Raw genomic sequence first — 21,649 nt, forward strand, 5'->3', positions numbered from 1 at the left:
GTTCGCTCGATAGTGAGCGCTCCGCGGACCGAAGCCACCGCCGGAGAGGAGGCAGGGCAGCGCGGGTGGGGCGGCCGCTCAGGGGCCGCAGCGGCTCTCGGGAAGCGCCGTCGGCGGCAGCGAGCAGGCGGTGCCGCGGGGCGGGGCTTTGACAGGACCCGTGCCGTCCCGCCGGTGCCGGTTCCTGTCCTGCTGCTGCCGCCGTCATGAGGAGCCGGAGCAACTCGGGTGTGCGTCTGGACGGCTACGGGCGCCTGGTGCAGCAGACCATCCTCCGCCACCAGGTGCGGACTCTGCCCGGAAATGAGGAGCACAGCCGGGGCTTCGGCGCGCCCCGCCAGCCGCTGGGCCAGGGAGTTGTGTGTGAACGGTGCGTCCCCTCCGCAGGACGCGGTGACGGGGCTGCTCCCCGCCAGCGCCGACCACCAGGACGCTTGGGTCCGGGACAACGTGTACAGCATCTTGGCGGTGTGGGGTCTTGGCCTAGCCTACCGCAAGAATGCCGACCGCGACGAGGACAAGGCCAAGGCCTACGAGCTGGAGCAGGTAGGAGGGAGCAGGAGCCGGGGGCGGGGCTGTGTCCCTCGGGGACGGCAGTCACCCCGCTCTGGTCAGCTCACAGCTGAGTCAGGGGCAGTGAGGACGAGGACGCGGCTGTCCCCGACACGGGAGGCAGTGGGAATGTATGTCAGAGCCTGCTCTTCCCAGACCACACTGGAGCCCAACCAGAGGGTCTAGATCTCTGGCTCAGGCATGATCTGGGGCCGCGGACCTTTTCTCAAGGGCTGGGGATCCATGTCCTGTAGCCATGCCCTCTGTCCTCTTGCACAGCATGGCAACCTGGCCTTGCTGGCAGACCAAGAAATCTTCCCTCTGCTGTCACCCAGGGGCTGTGAAAATGTGATCAGGGGCTCTGATTACAGACACTGAGCCCCACAAAGGTCAGTGGCCAGCTGATCCTGAGTCAGGGCTTCTCCTGGAGATTAACAAACCTGTTTTCCTTGTTCCTGCAGAGCGTGGTGAAGCTGATGCAGGGGCTGCTCCAGTGCATGATGAGACAGGTAGGGGCTGGGGAGTACCTCTGAGTGTCATGTGGTCTCCTTAACGCCCAGCTGTGCCACAGAGGCTATTGTCCTAGCTCTCCCAGCCTTCCCCAGCCTTCCCTGATGAGCAGAGGGAAGGCCCCCTTCCAGCAAGTCTTGAAATAAGTTCTGAGTGAGCATCTGTCATGGGAGTGATTGAAGTTCCTGAGCTGTGGGCTGGCAGCCAGTGGAGCCTTTGCTGGCTGCTCCCTGTCATGAGTCCTGGCAGGATTCTACAGCTCCTCCTCCCTGAGGACATTTGGGGTAACCCTTTTCTCTCTGCATGGTGCAGCTGTGGCAGTGGGCTGTCCACTGCTGCAGTCCTGTGCTGCAGCAGCATGTGAGCCTGAACTCACTGCCTTGGTGCACAGTGGGGCTCAACCCAGGAGCTGTGGAATTTCTGCCCTGCCAGGCATGGCTCCATGTGCTCCACTCATGGCATGGGGCAGCCCTTAGCTCAGGAGCTGTCATATCTCTCTGGAGACAGGGTTCAATGAATGCTGCATCTCTTTGCCCTTCTCAAGGTGGACAAGGTAGAGGCCTTCAAGTACAGTCAGAGCACCAGGGACTGCCTGCATGCCAAGTATAACACCCACACCTGTGCCACTGTGGTAGGAGACCACGAATGGGGTCACCTACAGATGGATGCCACCTCCCTCTACCTCCTCATGCTTGCACAAATGACAGCCTCAGGTAATGCTGGGGGCTCCCATTGCAGCTTTGAGTGTGCTACTCTTCAGGTTCACCAAAGTCTCAGTTTGGGTGCAGCTTCCTGGTTGCCAAGCTGTTGCAATGGCTTCCGTGACCCCCACTGTTTCCTTATGCTCACAGTACCTGAGGTGGGTTTGTGCCCCTTGATGTCGATCTCTCCAAAAGCCCCCGTTTGTCTGAAGCCCCAGTGCTGCTGTAAGGGGTGGGAGTGGATACAGAGTCAGTTAGGACATAGCTCCTGTTGGGCAGGCATGCAGTGGGGAGGAATCATCCCTGGGTTACTGCAGCCCCATTCTGGGTATGCTTGTGGGCTTGGAGCAGCTAATGTGAATTCTTTCCTCTGCTTTAGGCCTCCACATAATTCACAGCTTGGATGAAGTCAACTTTATCCAGAACCTTGTGTTCTACATTGAAGCTGCCTACAAAACTGCGGTGGGTAGCATGTGCTCTGATGGTGGAGATACTGGACTGGTGTCTAGGAACAGCTGTGGGTTCCACCTGAGCCACACCAGCACCTTCTGGAAGCACCATAGATGGGTGGGATTCAAAGACTTTCTGAGTGTGTTCTGAAACAGTGCCTGGTTCACAGGATTTTGGCATATGGGAGCGTGGGGACAAGACAAACCAGGGCATCACCGAGTTGAATGCCAGTTCTGTCGGCATGGCCAAGGTGAGCTGGGAAGCAACGCTGGCTGGCTGGATGAGTAGCGCCAGTGGCCCTGAGCTGCTTTTTGACAGGGCAGGCTGGGCATGTTGAACTGCTGAGGCTCAGTGCAGTGATAGGTTCCTGGGGAACCTGTCTTCTTGTGCACTGGGATAAAGCTGTGCCATTCTAGCCTGGATTTTGCCTGAACTGGGTGTGAAAAGTTAATCGGGGGTGTGTGGCAGAAATGTCCCAGGCCCTTTTGATGTCTGGAGATGTCCCGTTTTGACCAGAGATGTTCTGCAGCCACAGCAGGGTTCAAATTCTTTTAAATTTGGGCAGTGCTTTACACACAGGGACTAGCATGGAATGAGAGCTCTTACAGATGAGCAGCATGGTGAAGGACATGTCTCTTTGGGTCTCGCCCTGCTTTCAGGCTGCCCTGGAGGCATTGGATGAGCTGGACCTCTTTGGAGCCAAGGGAGGCCCGCAGTCAGTGATATGGGTGCTATCAGATGAAGTGCAGCACTGCCAGGTGAGACCCACTCAGGCATTACGCTGTTGCAAGAGGAACTGTGATCTGCTGGGTTTGCAAGTATGAATGATGCCTGGCCTGACAGCCGAACCACCTTTCCTTCCCCTTCACCCAGTCGATCCTCCACTCAATGCTGCCCAGGGCCTCCACATCTAAGGAGGTGGATGCCAGTGTGCTCTCTGTCATCTCCTACCCAGCATTTGCTGTGGAGGATAGCGACCTGGTAGAAATCACCAAGCAGGAGATTATCACCAAGCTGCAGGTGAGCATCTCTGCCCTTGTCTCACTGTTCCCAGGAGACAGCTGCAGTCCAGACTGCTGTAGCCCTTTTTTCCCAAAAACATGTTCTGTGGGGGGTTGCTGGGGCATGTCCTGTCTCAGTCTCCGTGACCTGTGGCAGGGGTGTGCAAAGAAGCATCCCTGTGTGCTGTGGCCCCAGGCTGTGATTGTGGTACCTGAGTGCTGGGTGAGTGAGGGAGGGGGTTTTTGGCTGAAGAAAACACTCTGCCCCTGCTTCTGCATTGAAAGTACAAGATATCTCACACTGTGCCTCCTGCTCAGCAAATCTTTCCCTCCCTTCCAGGGGCGCTATGGCTGTTGCCGCTTCCTCCGGGATGGATACAGGACTCCCAAAGAGGTGAGGGTCCTCAGCCCTGCTGCCTGGCAGAACTTGACTGCCAAGCAGCAGCCTGCCTGGATGCAACACAAAGGCTGTATTAGGGAGCACTGGGAAGACAAGAGCCATGAGTAGCCCCAGGTAGTGTCATGGGTCTGAGCAAGGCTCCCCAAAATGCCAGAGCTCATTGGAGAGGTGGTATGTCCCACCCACACCCATAGCAGATGGCCAGAGACTGGCTCTGCCTGTATCCTGAGACCCGGTGGTGTGTCCTTCCTAGGCTGGTAGAAGGTGGGACCAGTGCCCAGCATGGGAACCCTGCTGAGGTGGGCTCTTCCAGGGCTGCACCAGAGGAGGCCTGGGGAGTTGACTGCAGAGCTGCTACCCAGCAGCCTCATCTATGGTAGTTCTGGAGGTCTCAAAGCTGCTTCTCTCCTAGACCAGCAGTCAGCTTGGGTACTATCAGAATGGCCCTGGGAGCAAGTGGAGGGTTTGCTGCTTTGGGGAGAGAAAACAGGAAAATGTAATAAGCAGCAGTCTCATTTGTTAACCACTGAACCAGGAAATGATACTCAGAGGCTCTTAAGTCATCACCAGCTGCTGGGCCTGTAACCTTTGGTGTTGAGTGCTTCTGAATGCTTCTCCTTTGCTGCACCTCTGCAGACCTGCCCTTAATAGGCAGTATGTGTGGCTGCCCCTCCTCTGGAGCCAGAGAGAAGCAGCAGCATCTCCAATTCAGTGTTCCCAGTGCTTGTGAGCTTTGGCACCATGCAGAGTTGTGGATTACTTACTTCTGGGGAGCTGTGAGGCATGGAAAGGGCAGCAGTGCCTGCAGAGGCATGCAGCTAGCTGGAGTCAGATGGGATTTTGGAAGCTTGTGGCTGGAGTCCAGGTAGAAGATATCTGCTCCTTCTGTCCTCTCTGCCTGAATAGTCTGCTAAGGCAAGCACTCTCCCTTCTCTGCAGCAGACAGAGCAGTTAGCATAATGACCTTTCTTCAACCCTCCCTGCTACACAGAACTGTGGTGGGAGGACTCTGTGCAGGCAGCTCTTCATCCTGACGACTTCCCTTGTGTTGGGCTCACAGAAGCACCACATGGCAGGAGGGCCGTGAAGGAACCTCTCTGGCCCCGTGTGACCAGCTTGATGATGCTGGAGGAAACAGATACTGAGAGGCTCAGGCAGAGCAGGGAAGGCCAAGGGGACCCAGCATGGCACAGGGGATGTTGTGCTGTTGCTGTACAACAGCACAACATCTGGGGTGTTCTGGGGGCTCTGGGGTGCTCTCCTGGGGATGAGGGAGACCCCAAGAAGGGTGAGTCTCTCCATTATCAGTGCAGAGGGCTCAGGAGGGAGTAGTCCAATGGAGAAAACAGAGGCTGGGGGTAATACTGCTTTTCAACTCTTTCTTGGCCATCTGCAGATCAGGGCTGGGAGGACATTTGAGGCTAGGGTCTCAGGGGGAGGAGAAGCCCTGTCAGTTTGAGGGGATCCTCTTACATACCACTTGCCTTGATGTCACGTACAGGATCCCAAACGCCTCTACTACGAACCTGCTGAACTGAAGCTGTTTGAGAACATTGAGTGTGAGTGGCCTCTCTTCTGGGCATACCTGATGATTGATGGGATTTTCAGTGGAAACATGGAGCAGGTAAGAGAGGTGAGACCTGCTGGGCTAGTGGAAAAATGTCCCTGGCAGGAGAAGTGTGCGGAGGAAGGAAGCAGGTAGCTGGCAGCAGATTTCCTCTCCTCTCTTCTCAGGTGCAGGAGTACCGGGAAGCCCTTGAAGGGGTTCTTATCAAGGGGAAGAATGGGGTACGCATGCTGCCAGAGCTGTACAGTGTCCCACCAGATAAGGTGAGTGATCCTGAGCTATGGTGGAAAGTAGGAGTGTCTTATAGAATCACAGGATATTCTGAGTTGGAAGGGACCCACAAGGATCACGAAAGTCCAGTGCTGAAAATCCTGGTCTCATTACCAGATAATTAAGTTTTAAGTGCTTATTAAGCCAAATTGTTAGTGAAGGGACACATGTAGTGCATGGAAACCTCATGTATAAAAAGGATGGCTTGGAGCTGTTATGAAACTGTGATAAAAAATTGGGGTTTTTCTCCCAAAGCATTTTTTGCTCCCACACGGAAGAGTTCTTTGCTGACAGTCTGCTTGCTCAGAGACTGAGTGCTCTGAGAGCTCAGGACAAGCAGACCTGGGCTGAGTAGGTGGTGCTGAGCTCCAGTTCACTGGTGAGGGAATTTGTGTGGGCCTGGGCTAAGAGCAGTGGCCTCCTGATGCTCAGGTCATCCAGGAGAGATGTGCTCCTCACCAGTATCAGAAAGCATCTCTGGGTGCTCCCGGGGCATGTCAGTTCTAGTGGGATGGCCCAAGCTGAGAAACCAAACATGGTTTGAGCAGCTGCTGTGTTGTCTGACACAGATACCCAGGGCAGTCATAATAAGAGAGGAGGAATGTAACCTGGCTCTTTTGGATCTGCTGTGACAAATGCTGTTGTCACGCCTTGTTTTAAGTCTTGAACTGCTGGACTTCAAGATGCAGTGAGGATGCTTCCTTCAGCATCCTGTGTCTATGGATCCCTTCTTGACCTCCTGGCTTGTCTTCCAGGTGGATGAAGAATACAGGAATCCGCACACTGTGGACAGGATACCCATGGGCAAGCTGCCACACATGTGGGGACAGTCCCTCTACATCCTGGGTTGTCTGATGGCTGAGGTAGGGTCACCCTGGGTGGTGGGGAGGACTGTGGGACTAGGCTCTGAGCTGTGAAGGTGCAAATGCTGCCACCCACCATGGGGAAGTTGTCACCTCCATCCCCCAGGACCTCTTAAAGGTGAGTTGTCCATAGGCATCACCCATTCTACCCTACCCATAAAGTGTTAATCTCTTTATACCTTTTTTTCCACAGGGGTTTCTAGCTCCCGGTGAAATAGATCCCCTCAACCGCCGTTTCGCTACTGTCCCTAAACCTGATGTGGTGGTCCAAGGTGAGGGAAAGGAATCAGTCCCAAACCCCTGAGCCTGGCAGATGGGGAGGACTCTGGCTGTGTGGTATTCACAGAGGTGGCTCTGGGGTGGCTCTTCTTGATGGGTTGCTGCCAATACAGCCCAGTCTCAACCCTGGCAAGGTGGGTGGAAGACGGGGTGCAAGTCCTTCCATTTCATCCTGTGTTGACCCACGAAACTATCATCTGCTGCAGCTTCCTCTGCAGAGAGGTTGAAAATTGTCTTCCTGCCACTTGGTGAGGAAGACTTGTGTGTATAGAGTGTTAGGAGGTGCAAAGCAGACTTTTGCAGTGGGAACTGGTTCCCAAGGGACTCCAGACAGCTTCTTCTCTGTAGTGTGGTGCCTTGTATGTGTCCCCAAAGGCATGGGGCAGTGTTGTCACACCCTTGTGCCTCTGTTGCACTGAGACTGTCTTCCATCCACAGTGTGTATCCTGGCTGAAACAGAGGGGATCAAGGCAATCCTGCAGAAGGAGGGCATTAACGTGGAGACTGTGGCAGATGTCTACCCCATCAGAGTGCAGCCTGCTCGCATCCTCAGCCACATCTATGCCCGGCTGGGTGAGTTGGGCTCCCTGCTCCTGCAGCAAATGGGGTGCAGAAGGGTCTGTCTCACCCCTGGCACTCCTGCTCATGGACACTCATGTCCTGCTCTGCTTGGCTGATGAGGATTCTGCTGCCCATTTCTAGGCCTGATAAGGCCACTGATGCCGAAGGGGAGCAAGGTGGCAGACAGTGCTGTTCAGTGTGATTCTGACGGAAACAGAGCTTTGGCTTGCAGTTGCAGTCACCCCAGGAAGAGACAAGAAACTCTGACAGATGTTGAACCTCATGTGGGCAGGAGTTGTCTTCTGTTCCTGTATTCAGATCTGGATGGGGGAGGCTAGCCAGACCCCAGGAAGGGTCCTCTGGCTGTCCCTGGCAAAGACAGCTCAGAGCTCAGGCAGTATGGCTGTTGCTGGTGGGTGGGCAGGGCTGAGTATGAAGGGAGGATGTGCTCACCTCTGCATGCTTGCTCCTTGATGCTGCAAGCCCTCGGGCATGGGGTTTGTTTTGCAGGAGCCAGAAATTTAGCCTGGGCCAAAGCAGACACCTGATCTGCTGTGATTTAATTTGGAAGCTAATTTAGGCCACCAAAAGGCCAAGTGTGACATGGGCAGGGGGAGCAGCCTGGCAAGTGCCAGAGCTGACAAGCAAGGGATAATGTTGTTGCTGCACCATCCTGGGCTTTGGAAGTCATTCAGGAGCAATTGGAATGCTGACAGAGCTGTCAACTTAGGTAGGCCAGCCCTATGCAGAGGGGCCCCCCCAAGCCCTGCTCCTGCTTCTGACATGCCCAAAGACCAGAAACTGTGACACTGCAAAAGTCAGGACAGGCTGTGTATTGCTGTTTCACCATGTCTCTACCCCTCTGGGCAGGGCTGGGGACAGAATTACTGTCCCTTTGAACTGTACCAGCTTGACACACAGTTCTAGGATATCCCCACTTCAAACCAGCATTTCCCTGCTGGCTGGTAGCAAGATGCTTGGCACTACTTGCTGCTGCAGCCCTTTCATGAGAAGGCTTGTAGTAAAACTCCTCTTCCTGCCCTCCCAGGCCGCAACAAGCAGATGTGCCTTACTGGACGGCCCTACCGGCATATGGGTGTCCTTGGGACCTCCAAGCTCTACAAAATCAGGAAGAGCATCTTTACCTTTACCCCACAGGTGAGTGACATTGCAGAGGCTCATTCCTAGCAGTAATCCAAACCTAGCACTCTGGGGAGTGCATATTCACTTGGACCAGGCACAACATGGACTCACTGTGTGGGGCTGGATGCTGCTGAGCTATGGTGTTAGTTCCGTCCCTATAGTTGTTAGTGGCCAGTAGCTGCTCTGGGGTTTGAGGGGCCCTTGCTAGGCTGTACTAGCACCTGCTAAGTAAGGTGGGATGAGCTGTCAATGAAAGGCACATGCCCTCTGGGTGCACAGCATGGCTAGCTTGACTGTGTGCCTGTGGGAAGACATAGGTGACACCATAAGGACCAAATGACTGCATGTAGGGCCAATCATGTTTCTTGCTGTGCTCACAGTTCATAGACCAGCAGCAGTTCTACCTGGCTCTTGACAACAAGATGATTGTGGAGATGCTGAGGACGGACCTCTCCTACCTGTGCAGCCGGTGGAGGATGACTGGGCGACCAACCATCACCTTCCCCATCTCCCACACTATGCTCGGTATAGATGCTCCAGCCTCGCAAGGCATTTGGTTAGAGCAGCCCTGGGAAATAGCTCTACAGAAGGAAGGGGGTGGGCAAATGTGTGACCATCTCAGTAACAGGGACATGGTGAGGCTGGAGCAGCCAGTAGTATCCTGTGAAGAGCTTACTGCTCAGAGGAGCCGTGTTGAGTGGGCAGCTGGCCTGGCAGCTAAGAGGGTTGTCTGTCAGGCACTAGTACCTGCAGCTCAAGCGCTGTTTGCTGGCACAGTCGTATTCAGACTTCAGGCAAATAGGCTTGTGGGAAGGCCTTTTGGGAGCAAGACCAAAACCACAATTTCTCTGTAGAAGTGTTCTTGGTGGTCTTTCTGTGTCTTGACTATTTTCTAAGACTGAGCACATGCTAAAGGCTTTCCTAGTCAACAGAGAGGGGAAAACGGTAAACCAGAAGGAGTAAAGGCACAGAGTAGAACTGGCTTGCCTACAGCAGCTCACAGGTTCCCTATAACCCAGGTATAGGAAAGTGACTTTGTTCTCCTTTAAGGCCTTTCTGTCTCTGCTTGTATATTTGAAATCCCCTTAATTTCTGAAGCTTGCCTTTTGCTGTGGTGTCTCCTGCCCTCAACAGCAGCCCACTCCTCTGCTTCCTTATGTGAAAGGCAGAGACAGAGCAGGGGGCTATTAGGTGCTGCTGTCTGGTACTGTCTGCTTCAGCCCAAGGTGGAATCTGAGGATGCATCCTGGCATGGTTTTCCTTGAATCCAGCCTGGACAGTCCAGAATTTCTCTTTTTGGGTGGTGCTTTTGGTACCAGAGCCTGACCACATACCCCAGAGTAAGGGTCTGGCCATGGTGCTTTGGGTGTCTGAATGTGCCCACCTAGTCCTGGGTTGCTTTCTGGGGGCGAGTTTGAGCATGGAGGCCTGACTGCCTGTGCATCTTCCACACAGATGAAACCAGCAACAGTGTGCATCCCACGGTGCTGGCAATGCTGCAGAAGCTGCAGGATGGGTATTTCGGTGGTGCAAGGTGAGTGTAGCTTCCTGCAGTGCAAGAGGGAGAGAGCTCATGGTCTCCAAGAGCCTGTTTATGAGTATACCTGCTGGGCAGAGCATAGGCCATGGGGGAGCAAACTGAAGAAGATACACTGGGGTGTGCTAGGCTATCAGTGTTCCCTAGGGCTACAATCCCAACAGAGGAGATGAAAGACAGGACATGGCTCTTCATGTCGTCAAACCCATGGCTGCAGGATTTCTCTAATAGCTTTTGGGCAACCCTTCCATGCCCACCCACAGCTGAAAGAGTTGCAGGCAGCTAAAGCAGACACCAGTGTGTGTATGCCCCTGGTGAACATGTCTCTCCCCATCAAAGGGCAGGAGCCAGGAGGTAAAGCCAAGGGTATCACTTCCCCTTTCCTCTCCATGTGACCTTCCTATCTCTTGCCCAGAATTCAGACTGGTAAATTGTCGGAGTTCCTGACAACATCATGCCGAACGCACCTCAGCTTTATGGACCCTGGGCCAGAGGGTAAGGTCTTTGCCATGAGTTGCAGGCTCAGCAGTGACAGCTTTGAGAAGCTAGACACCTAGGAGTGGCTGCATGGCTTGCAGGTAGCAGAGGAGGGTAAGGGAAAACAGGCCAGTCAACTGCTGTGGGGTGGCAAATGCCTAACTCACCCTTACAACCATAACACCCAACCTCCCTGCCAGCATACACTGCTGTGTTCTTCACGTGTTTGTGTTTTCGCCATGTTCCTTTCTGGTTCTCTGTCAACCATGTCTGGAATGAGCAGTTCTGACCTTCATAAGCTGCTCTGTGGAGAAGAGATAAAGGTTTGGCAGACTGCCTCGGCTTGGGAGATGTGGCTGAAGGTCTTTGATGCATAAATGGCAGTGCAGAAGGTGATAGCACAGTGACCAAGGTGGTGGGGAACAGCCACCATGTCCCTAATTAATCTCTGTTTTTTCCCAAAGCCTTTGCCCCTCCCCTGGGCAGAGCTACTCCACTGAGTGCCAAATGGAAGCCTTACTGCTATATAGAGAGTACCTGAGAATGCTTTGGCCCATCACAGCATAAGGGACCCCTCCCCTTTTGCTGGGACCATGGCAGGGTGCAAGTTTTGCTGTTCCCCTTGCAAGCAGGCCTAGGGACATCTCCTGTGTGACCTAGCACTGGTCATCATCATCCTTCCCACTATCTGTTTTACCTCTGCAGCTCCTGCAGGCAGTGAATGCACTGCTGGGACTCTGAATGCTCATTTTTCTTGCCCTTCTCTCACTTCATCTGCAGCCTCCTTACAGGCTGCATCAGGGTTTGTCCAAGGTGTCTGCTTTGCCTCCCAGCTCCAGTGAGAGGATCTGCCTGACTTTTCAACAGCATCTCATAGATGCTAAATTTTAAAGTTTTCCTGTGGTCAGATGCTGCAGCCAGGTGAAGTTCTGAAGGGTGGTGCTTAGAGGATTTTCCAGCCTAGCCTTCAGGCACTGTCACGAGGCATGCTGTTGAGGGGTGGAAAGGGGATGCCATGCTGCTTCAGGTGCAGTCAGCAGCTTGTCTCCAGGGGCCAGCACATCTCTCTGAGTTTGCCAGCTGGAGACCAGCATAGCTTTGCCCTGGCCCACTGTTAGTGTGTTGACATCTGTGTTTTATCTGGGGCAGTTCTCCTCCAGGGGCATCCCCTCACTTTTGTCTCCTGACTGAGCAGAGACTTGGCCTCTGAGCACTGTCTTCCATGCTGCTGTTAGTGCATGGTGCCTCTGGTGATCCTGATGTGGTCTTGGGAGCTGCTTGAAGCTGGGCAAAGAGCAAGGCAGGAACCATAACTCTTCCTGTAACTCCAACTTACAAATAACTGTTGCAAAACCCACCTTGCCTTGCTCCCTTGCGGGAGTCCAGCTTAGAAGATGCCCTTGCTGTGCTGGGGTGCTTGTAAGTGGTCTCTGCTTGGACAAGCTGCCTCTGGCTGTACCTCCCCACTTCCCTGGAGAAAGGAGTGTGAGGGTTTTCCTCCAGGGTTTGAGTGAGACGTTCCTGGTCCTGCGCAGGCTGGGATCAGAGACATGCTGCAGCAATGTGCTGTTTCTTCCTTTGTCAACGTGGGACATGGAGGGGAGCCCCAGTTTAGGGCAGGCAGTGTCCCAGGCAGGAGTCAGGGGTGCAGTGTCCCCTGCAGGAACAGGGGTGCTTTGTGTGCCTGGCTGCTGGCACTGTCCATTAGTCTACCTGGCTGCCAGCAGTGGAACTACATTGTCACTTTGTGCAGCCAGCAAAGCTTTGTCCCTGCTGAGGCACAGGTGGGAGCTCTCTGGGCCTTTGGGTGCCACGACTCAAAGTGGCTGAACTCTTTCCCTTCCAGAGGACACCGATGATGAGGTTGCTCAGTATCTGGATCACCTGCTGCAGCGCACGACTCCCCAGTCAAACCTGCCTCCGACCACGCAGCGGGGAGGGCTGAGCCGCTTCAGGGCTGCTGTCCACACCACCCGTGACCTCATGTCCCTGGCATCCAAGGCCAAGGATCTGCATGTCCAGAGTGAGTAACTCCAACACCCTCCACATCTTCCCTTGAGCCCAGGGGTGAGGTTGAAGTGCTCTGGGAGCTTTCACAGCTGTATGATGCTAGGGTTCCCGTGGATTGCAGAGAAACGAAGCCTTTACCTGCGCAAAGGCACTTTATGTTCATCATGTTAGTCCTGGCCATGGAGTGCCCAGTTGGTGCCTGGGCAGCCCCATGAAAACTCAGTAAAGGATGGCAGCTCCCTGCAGTGTTCCTCTGAATGGGTGGACAGGGGCTGCTTCTCCCATAGCCAACTCCTCTGCAAGGACTGGTGAGGGAGCAGTGTCAGTGTCTGAGGTAGTTTGATGCACAGTAGTGGTGATTGCGGCTGGCTGTGTCTCTGCCAACCTGTGGGATTTTTTTTAGATGTTGGGATGTATGTCCCCAGCAGGATCTTCCAGGCATCGCAGCAGTCAGTTAAGCTTCTGAGTTCACTCCACCAGCATGACTCGGATGGCAAGGTGAGTTCGGTCTCTCCCAGACTGAGCTATCCTTTCAGCTATAGCCAGAGTGTCTTTGCAGGATTGCAAGGGGAAGTCCTGTTGTTTGATGAGGGAGAATATGCATTTGGTCCGTTTGGTGCAGGGTGCTGGTGATGCTAATCATCAGCACAGGTCTTTCTTCCCCCAGAGCCACTCACTCTATGCAGAGATGAACTTGCCACGTGATGAGGATGGCAATGTGGACTGCAAGGCACTGGTGGACCAGCTGCGCATCTGCCCCACGCTGCAGGAGCAAGCAGACATCCTTTACATGCTCCACATCCTCAAGTAGGATGATCTCTGTGTCCTGAGGGCTCGCTGTGCATAGAGGGGTTTGGCACAGCCCAGGGGACCTGCCAGGGAGCTGCAACAGACTAATTGCTGGACGTAACACAGCACCTCCTTCACCTTCACAGGGGACCCGAGTGGCACACAGGGCTTGATAGTGAGCCTGGCCCCACCATCAAGGAGCTCCTCACTGAGCTGTATGCGCGGGTGGGGGAGACACGCCAGTGGGCCCTCATCCGCTACATCTCTGGCATCCTCAAGAAGAAGGTTGAAGCTCTGGATGAGGTAACAGCTGTACAGCCAGCATCTAACAGGCTGAGGTCTGTCAGGGAGGAGGCAGCAGAGTGAGCAGGAGAACCATGGCTGCATCAGCTCTGTCTCCCTCTGCCTTGTGCTGAGCCCCCAAACCCTCAGCTGTTGACAGCGGCTGCCTTTCTGTCCCCAGGCCTGTACTGACCTCCTGTCTCACCAGAAACACTTGACCGTGGGGCTGCCCCCAGAGCCACGTGAGAAGACAATCTCCACGTGAGTGTGGCACCACTCTCTCCCCAGGCATGTTGGGCTGGGTCTGGATGTGAGCCTGCTGCTCTGGGGTCCATGGGCAGGAGTGGCCCTGGGTGGCTGTCCCCAGCCTATATCCCTCCTCTTGGGGCTGTACAGACTGGGTGTATGCAGGGTTTGCTCTGCTGCCTCTCACCTGCTCTGCTGTTTGTCCATGCCCCAGCCCGATCCCCTATGAGGAACTTGTTCGCCTTATTGATGAAGCCAGTGAGAAGAACCTCAGTGTGTCTATCCTCACCCAGGTGAGGGGCCGGGGTGTCAGGGGAGCCTACAGCTGAATGTCTGCCCTGATGAGCAGCAGTGAAGTGATCTGCCTTTGCCCCTCTAGGAGATCATGGTGTACTTAGCCATGTACATACGCACACAGCCTGCACTGTTTGCTGAGATGTTCCGCATCCGCATTGGGCTCATCATCCAGGTGATGGCAACAGAGCTGGCACACTCCCTGCGTTGTTCAGGTACATGTGGCAGAGACAACACCCTCGCTGGGGTAGGTGCTGTGATGCTTGGGGCTCTGTCATCCAGAAAGGAGTACTGTTAAAAGTGGGCATCTCAGGCTAGGACAAGACCCTGCATGGAAGTGCCAGTGTCTGCAGCTGGACATGTTCTTGAGCAGTACAAACGAATGATTGCACTGCATTCTCCATCCCAGCATGTGTTGGGCTGGCCATGGGAAGAGTCCATGTTATAGGCAACACTTGGAGCCTAGTGTATGTCCTCACCAGATGAGCTCCTGTACCAGTGCTCCCCCTGGTCACAGAATGGCATGCAGGGTAGAAATGTCCTAGGAGGACTGTAAGGTAGGCTACAAAATCACAGTTCTCTTCTTTCCAGCTGGGGAAGCCACAGAGAACCTGATGAATCTCAGCCCATCAGACATGAAGAGTCTCCTCTACCACATCCTCTCTGGCAAGGAGTTTGGGGTGGAAAGGAGCGGTGAGTCCCAGCAGAGAGCATCTCGGGGCAAAGCTGAATGCACAGCATGGCCAGATCTATGTGTTCCTACCTTTGAGCACTGTCCCTGTTCTCCCCCATGTTCAGCACAGATGCTTCAGTTCTGGAGGGGTCAGCAGGAAGCTCTGCTCTTCATAAGGATGGGGCTGAGTGATGCTGGGATCAAGTCTGAATCTCATGGCTATTTGAGCTTTGCTTAGTTTGACGCTTGACCGGGTTGGGTCTGAATTGAAGCAGTTCTGTACTGCGTTCATGGATCTTTGATGCTATCATGTTAGAGGGCAAGGTCATGCAGAGGAACCAGTGCCCAGGCAGCAATGAGGAATGGCCATGCCTTGAGCGATCTTACCCACTCTAGACCTCTCTTCCCCACCAGTGTGTTCAGTGGATTCGTCGCTCACCACGGCTGTCTCCATCTGTGACATGGGAGCTGTGGGGACCACCAGACCTGAGCGCACTGGCCTCGTCAGGCTGAAAAGTGAAATCAAACAGGTAAGGACAGGTGGTTCAGGCCACTCACGACAGGTCTTGTGGGTGAAAACCAGCTACAAACCAGACAGAACTGATGGAAGAGTGGGAGATACAGATGCATCCAGGAGCTAATTTTGTCTCCAGTCCTGTCCTGGGGGGAAAGTTGGGGTGAATCTGGTAGTGGGTAGGGGTTGCTCTGGCAATTCAGTGGGAGCACAGGAGTGCTTGAGAAGGTGCAGGGGTGAGGAGGACCATGTGGTATCCCAGGTGTGGCTAGTGTCTTGGTGGACATCTTCCAACAGCAGAACCTTCATTTTGTTCTTCTCTTGCAGCAATTGGATAAACGTAGGCAGTCTCTGCCTGGGAGTAAGGTGAAGCCTCCCTGGTCCTGCAGCCTCAGCTTTTGCCCCTCATGCCGTGCACCAGGGCAGCTTCCCTGCATGCACAAGTCAATGAGCTTCCCTCAGCTTCTGCAACGAGTTGGCTTCCCCTCAAAGCAACTGCCATTACAGCCAGCTGGGAGCTGTGCTCAAATACATTCCATTATACTCACAAAATCTGCTGAGCAGGATGGCTTGATGCTGCCAGTGCCATGACCAGTATTGACTCTGCTGGACAGTTCACTGGATCCTGCCTGCAGCCTCCCCAGCTATTTCTTCTCTGGGGAAGGAGGCCTGTGGTCAGCTACAAATGCCAAGGACCTCCTCTTGTGCCTATGTCCAGGAGGAGTCCTGAGCTCTAGAACGTGTCTTGTCATCAGAGACAGAGCTTGCTGGGGCTAGGCTGATGCAGCAGAGTTAGGGCCAACTTGCTGCAGTGTGAAACCTGACATCACAGAGGGTTGTCTGTGGGCAGTGACCTTCCTACTGGTCCTTCTGTCTGCTCAAGACTAAATCCCTGCCCATACCAGCAAGCTAGCAGAGCAGTAGCAGTCCTACACCTGTGCGCAGGCCAGTGCAAACCCACTGCTGCTGCAGCTCTGGCATGTGCAGCCCTCTGCAGCTTTCCTTTCAAAACTCCTGGGATAACTGCCCTGTGACCTGACCCTGATCTGTGCTGCTGCTGCTCTGTTTGCTGTGACTGCTGCCCTGCTCTGGCATGCTCTCATTTCCATGTCTCCCTTTCTCCTTCAGCCCCTCAGTTTGCAGTCCGGGGACACCGCCCTCAGGTCCTCTCTGGTAACTTGTATTTGTTGGCTGCACACGTGAGGTCTGCTTGTTTGTGCTTGCAGGAAGGAGCTGTGCTCTGGGGGGGGCTGCAGGGAGCTGGGACTGTAAGGTGGGGCTTTGCTGGGGGCAGGGGGTGGGGTAGCAGCTCTGTCTTGGGAATGAGGCTGGAGAACCTCAAACAACAAACTCTTGAGCAGCAGCAGGCTGCGTTCCTGTGGGATATTTAACTTTGCAGCAGTCTCTGTGGTTCTTGTTTTGTCTGCCCAGTCTGCTGGGCACACAGAGCTGCTGGGCAAGGACTCCTTTTCAAGGCCGCTAGAAGACCAGGGCAGTACGGACAACCGGCAGGGCCAGTGGCAGCGGAGGCGCCGGCTGGATGGGGCCCTTAACCGTGTTCCTGTGGGCTTCTACCAGAAGGTCTGGAAGGTCCTGCAGAAGGTGAGTTAGGCATCAGCTGGTGCCTCTCCATGCATGTGAACCTCTGGTCCCAGGCACCAGCCTTGCCAAGGGGACTTAGGCACTCAGGGCTGGTCCCTGATGTTGTGTAGATATATGCTTCAGAGACAAGACCTACAGCTGACCTTGGAGAGCTGTAGAGGACATGCACTTGCCGTGTAGTCTTGTAGGACATGTCTTAGCCTGTACCTTGCAGAGGGGAGCTGCTCAGGTGCTTTATGCATCAAGCAAACAAATGCATGGCTGGAGCCACAGCAGAAGGTGCTCTGGGCACAGCCGATCATCAGCATAGTGAGCCAGGGAGCAGAGCCCCATGCAGGGGGCTCTGGCTGATGCTGAACTGATGGAAAAGGAGTGATTCTATATGGAGTCAAGGAGCTGGGGTGTATGGGCAGCAGGCACCCGTGCTCAAGTGGGAGCAAGTTTGTGGACTGGACCTATGTATCTTAGCATGATGCTTCTCCAAGCCATAACCATGATCTCTCCTTCTTGTTCTGCAGTGCCATGGTCTCTCTGTGGAGGGCTTTGTTCTTCCCTCCTCAACAACCAGAGAGGTAGGAGGTTCATGTGAATGGGGAATGCGACACATGGGTTGTTGTGTGCTGGTTACCCTGGGTGATTGCCCAGCATAGCTCAGGAATTGAGCAGGTGATACGGTGCTTTAGATACGCTTCTTTCTACCTACTCACAGATGACCCCAGGGGAAATGAAGTTTGCTGTGCACGTGGAATCTGTCCTCAACCGTGTGCCGCAGCCAGAGTACAGGCAGCTGCTGGTGGAAGCTATCTTAGTGCTCACCATGCTGGTGGACATGGAGGTGCACACCATTGGTGGCATCATAGCTGTGGAAAAGATCTTGCACATAGCCAATGACCTCTTCTATGAGGAGCAGGTAGGGGCCAGGCCTCACCCAGGGCTGCTGGCTACATTCCCCATACCTGTGCAGGGCTCACCCACTTGGAGAGCCCTGCCTGTTGTCCCTGTTGTGGTCATGGGACACAGCAAAGCTGTAGTGTCTTCCTCCCACTCCTCATCATCAATGTGTCACACTGAGTGCAACAGAGAATGCTTGGGATGGAAGCTGATAATGGGATTGCCTTTTTTCCTAATGATGCCTTTCTGCTTCCCTGTCTAAAATCCAGAAAGCCCTGGGCGCTGATGAGCACATGCTGGAGAGGGATCCTTCAACAGGCATCTGCAGCCTGCTGTATGACAGTGCACCGAGCGGCCGGTTTGGCACCATGACCTACCTGTCCAAGTCGGTGGCCTTGTACGTGTACGACTTTCTGCCCACAGATGGCTGCTCCATGCAGTAGCTCTTGCAGTTCCTCACTGGGTTGCAGGTGCTCTGGCATGGTTGTGTCATACAGCTTGTAAAGATGAACACTAGGTTAGTTCGCAAGGCAGTCTGTCCTCCCAGCCCTGGCCTCTTGGTGGGTGAGCAGCCCTCTGAGGGACTCCACAGGAGGCATGTGTCCTAAACTGACCTGTGCCCGTGTGGCCTGTGGAGCAAGGGAAAGGTTGAGCTTTGAAGCATGCTTGTGTTAGAAGGTTCTGTCTGCATGACTCCTGATTCATCACCCCTGGAAAAATGTCTGTTTGAGAGAGTTGGAAAGGGTTCCCCTGACCAGACCTGTATACTCAGCATTACAATGCTCTCTGACCAGCTCACAGTCTCCCTGCCTCCAGCAGGTTTACAGTATTTAACCTCTTCTGTGCTGCTTATTATTCCAAATCTGCAGGATTTATGCTAGTGCAGGCTGAGGCTCTTGCTTTTCCTGCTGCTGATGGAGAAGTTTTGCTAGAGGAATAGGGTATGGTGCCTGAGCCTTTCTCCCAGCACATCCAAAATCAATATGGTCCAGCCCAGCCACAGCTGTGCTCCTTGGAAGCAGGCAGCCCATCATCCCCTGATGGGTATCCTGTATGCAGAGCTGGGGAGGTTATGGTAGCCAGGATCCCTTTTACCTCCAGGCTGCTAGTACAGGGCTTCTGGCTGGCTGGGACATGCCAGTGCAGCTTCTATGTGTCATCTACTCTATCCCTGGCAGTGGTCCTAGTGGCCAAGTGACAGGTTCCTGAGTTGTCATGCCCTGTGAAGCCGCTCTGAGCTGGCTACTTTGTGTTACCTGTGCAATCAAAACCATGCTTTTAATGTTCATCTCTGGCTTCTGCTCAGTTCCTCACAGCCTGGCACAGAGAAGGATGGGGGCATAGCAGATCCCTGCTCTCATCTACCATGCAGGTCAGCCCCCACTCAGGGTGGTGCAGTTGGACTGATGAGGATCAGGCACATATGCCACAAAGTAGTGGAGGAAGTGGGGTTCCCTTTTGGTTCCCTGTTTCACCTCCCTAAGGCTTTAGGTGTGCTCTAGTACACTCAACACGGGCAACAGGCCAAGAACCCTCACTTGCACCCTCTGACCTTGCAATGTCCCACAGCTTGTCACAGGCCAGCCCGATATCATCTATGTTCCCCTCCAACACTGGTTTACAGCTGTCCGTGAGCAAAGCTCTGAGCAAAGATCCTCTTTCCCTTTGGGAAAGGTTGATCCCATCTAACAGCAACATGCCTTGTTAAAAAAAGTATTAAAAAACCTGAAATTGTGGCAGTGACATCAGCCACCAAGCCATATGTTCAGCAGACTGAGTCCATCTCTTTCAATGTCCCTGACCACAACTGGAAGGACAGAGGAAAGAAACTGTCTTCCAGAATCCCTTACCAACCATCCCCAGGCCCTGAAGTCTCCTGTGATTGCCCTTGGACTGTGTGTTGCAGTTTCTTTGCCACCAACATAGAAAAGCAGCAGTGGATAACAGTCTGAAGCTGAACCTGACTGGGAAGTGTCCTAGTGCTGTGCTTACCCTGGGCCTCAGGGAGGCAGCAGGCTTCACTAAGAGGGCTGTCTGTATGGTACGTTGGACCCTCAGAAAGGAGTCACCTACACCTGTAACCCATCTTTCTTGTACAGGTGGACATGGTCTGGGGGTGTCACAGCCATGGCAACACCTCTGGTGTAGATGGACTAACATCCACATCATCCATTGCCTGGCCTTCCAGGCTTCATACTTGCTGCACAGAGGCATGTGGGGAAGCAAGGTGGGCAAGGAGGGGTTTGCCTCTACCCACTCCTTTTACTGGCTTCACTTTGCAAAGGAGGATGCAGCATCCCCTTGAACCTGTGTATTCTGGGGTGGCTGTTGCTTTCAGGCAGGGCACAGCCTGGTTCTATGAGTCTTTCTCAGACTCCCTTATGCCCCTTAATCTTTCAACATCCTCTCATAGCTGAGCCCTGAGGGTGGGCAGATCTTGGCCACACCAAACACAGCTGTTCTCTGCCATGGTTCCCAGTGAAAGGCTCTGGCAGTCCCTGCACCCAGAGGCCTGGATGGCTGTGTGTTTTCATGGGAGCTCTGTCTGAGGAGCCACATCCACTCTAGGAAGCACAGAAGATGTGGTTTCTGACAGATAGATGTCACAGTCTGAGCTCCTTCTGAGGGTGATGGACATCAGCTGAACTTGTCTCTTGAGCTGTCAGGGTGACAGTGCCCATGCCATGTGCCAACACCACTCTCAGCCCATGTAGCCTGTGGTGCACCCTGGGCTGGCTGTGTGCGAGCACAGGGGCGGCTGCCAGGCAAAAGTCGGCCGCTCCTCTGTGGATAGAGCTGGCTCCAAAGCCAAATGTTTTCCTCTGTGGGTGCCTGTGTTTTTTGACATCTAGGTTGGTTTGGCCTCAAAGCCAGGTGGTCACTTGGCACAGCAGCTCTTCTGTACATGTGGCTTCATGGAAGATCATGCTATGAAAAGCCAGTGTCCATAAAGGAGACAGAGAAGTCCTGCAACTTTATTCAAATAAAGGGAGAGAGTCCAGTGGTACATCAGCCTGTGGGCTATTCTCTCTCTAGGTTTCAGAAAGTGCAGCGTCGTTTTATCCTAAACTCCCGGCCGCATGTTGCCTCTTCCTTAGCCCATTGGCTGAGATACTGGGAAGGTACAGCCTTCCCAAACGGTCTACCACGTATTCTCCCCTTGAGCTTGTCATTTTCTCCCAAAGTTCAGAAACTCAGGCTTGTGTGGACCCATTTGTCTGTTTCAGGAGTCAAACTGTGTAGGTTTTGTAACCTGTGGCTTGAAATGGGTAGAAACATTAAGACCCATTTCTAGGACGTTAACACCCATACCCTCACCCTTGGAATTGTTTGTAAAGACATTAGCACACATCTTTCCTATCATGGCTAATCCCTCCCTTTGCGATTTCTGCTCCCGTCAGGGGAGCCTTAAAGGGCCCGAGCCCCTGCCTGGCGCCTGCCTCTGACCCGAGGGACCCGGTGGGAGCTGCCGGGTGTTGGGGGGACCCGGGCACCTGCTGAGCTGCGGCTCTTTGAACAGGGCGGGCGCCGCGTGGGGGGCTGCGTGCAGGCCACAGGCCTTTTTAAATTATATTATTGGAGAATAAACACCACCCGAGCTGCGTGGGGCCCGAGTAAAAATGCCTCTTAACACCAGCTGGCTGCCTGTTCCTACGCGGCCGAGCTAGGGGAAGGACAGTGGCGGGGTGGGCCTACAGCTCCCGGCACGCCGCGGGGCCGGAACTGCCGGTGCTGGCGTGCCCTGACTAGCGGCGTTGCGGGTGCTGGTCCCGGCTGCGCCAGCTCCGATGGCGGCGGTGCCGCCGCCGGTCTACGTATACAGCCCGGAGTACGTGACCCTCTGCGACTCCCTCTGCAAAGTGCCCAAGCGGGTCAGCGCCGCGGCGGGGGCGAGGGGGCGCGGGGAGCATAGCGGTGAGGGCCCGGGCGCGGAGGCAGCCGGCGCCCGGCACGGCCGTAGGAAAGGAGGAAGCGGGGGAAACGGCGGCCCCGGCGAGAGGAGTGTAGGGTTAGAGCGGGAATGGCTTGTCTGTGCG

The 21,649-nt window shown here is 54.4% G+C and overlaps 2 protein-coding genes across 7 annotated transcripts in view; both read left to right on the forward strand.

Annotated features, from left to right (window-relative positions):
• The window catches only part of PHKA1 (phosphorylase kinase regulatory subunit alpha 1), a 23,391-nt gene continuing 1,742 nt past the window's right edge, over positions 1–21,649 (forward strand). Inside the window, exons 1-33 of one of the 3 annotated variants that reach the window (XM_039731237.1) lie at positions 4–284; positions 388–546; positions 1,014–1,061; positions 1,607–1,775; positions 2,143–2,225; positions 2,383–2,463; positions 2,873–2,971; positions 3,087–3,233; positions 3,555–3,608; positions 5,116–5,238; positions 5,349–5,444; positions 6,207–6,314; positions 6,508–6,586; positions 7,032–7,166; positions 8,203–8,312; positions 8,678–8,822; positions 9,753–9,831; positions 10,250–10,329; positions 12,158–12,334; positions 12,725–12,819; positions 12,989–13,128; positions 13,257–13,413; positions 13,574–13,653; positions 13,853–13,931; positions 14,018–14,147; positions 14,524–14,625; positions 15,020–15,135; positions 15,447–15,485; positions 16,248–16,292; positions 16,551–16,721; positions 17,240–17,293; positions 17,431–17,631; positions 17,882–19,372. In XM_039731237.1, the coding sequence (XP_039587171.1) occupies positions 207–284; positions 388–546; positions 1,014–1,061; positions 1,607–1,775; positions 2,143–2,225; positions 2,383–2,463; positions 2,873–2,971; positions 3,087–3,233; positions 3,555–3,608; positions 5,116–5,238; positions 5,349–5,444; positions 6,207–6,314; positions 6,508–6,586; positions 7,032–7,166; positions 8,203–8,312; positions 8,678–8,822; positions 9,753–9,831; positions 10,250–10,329; positions 12,158–12,334; positions 12,725–12,819; positions 12,989–13,128; positions 13,257–13,413; positions 13,574–13,653; positions 13,853–13,931; positions 14,018–14,147; positions 14,524–14,625; positions 15,020–15,135; positions 15,447–15,485; positions 16,248–16,292; positions 16,551–16,721; positions 17,240–17,293; positions 17,431–17,631; positions 17,882–18,055 (3,633 nt within the window). In that variant the 5' untranslated portion in view covers positions 4–206 and the 3' untranslated portion in view covers positions 18,056–19,372. Of the gene's footprint in view, positions 285–387; positions 547–1,013; positions 1,062–1,606; positions 1,776–2,142; positions 2,226–2,382; positions 2,464–2,872; positions 2,972–3,086; positions 3,234–3,554; positions 3,609–5,115; positions 5,239–5,348; positions 5,445–6,206; positions 6,315–6,507; positions 6,587–7,031; positions 7,167–8,202; positions 8,313–8,677; positions 8,823–9,752; positions 9,832–10,249; positions 10,330–12,157; positions 12,335–12,724; positions 12,820–12,988; positions 13,129–13,256; positions 13,414–13,573; positions 13,654–13,852; positions 13,932–14,017; positions 14,148–14,523; positions 14,626–15,019; positions 15,136–15,446; positions 15,486–16,247; positions 16,293–16,521; positions 16,722–17,239; positions 17,294–17,430; positions 17,632–17,881; positions 19,373–21,649 lie in introns of those variants that run through there. The other 2 variants (XR_005630089.1, XR_005630090.1) reach the window with 2 other exon arrangements.
• Positions 20,757–21,649, forward strand: part of HDAC8 (histone deacetylase 8) — a 16,420-nt gene continuing 15,527 nt past the window's right edge. For all 4 annotated transcript variants that reach the window (XM_039731238.1, XM_039731239.1, XM_039731240.1 and 1 more), the window contains exon 1: positions 20,757–21,484. In XM_039731238.1, the coding sequence (XP_039587172.1) occupies positions 21,401–21,484 (84 nt within the window). In that variant the 5' untranslated portion in view covers positions 20,757–21,400. The remainder of the gene's footprint in view (positions 21,485–21,649) is intronic.

The sequence above is a fragment of the Passer montanus genome, unplaced genomic scaffold (assembly GCF_014805655.1).
Source record: "Passer montanus isolate IOZ18808 unplaced genomic scaffold, ASM1480565v1 scaffold76, whole genome shotgun sequence".
In the NCBI taxonomy this organism is placed as follows: domain Eukaryota; kingdom Metazoa; phylum Chordata; class Aves; order Passeriformes; family Passeridae; genus Passer; species Passer montanus.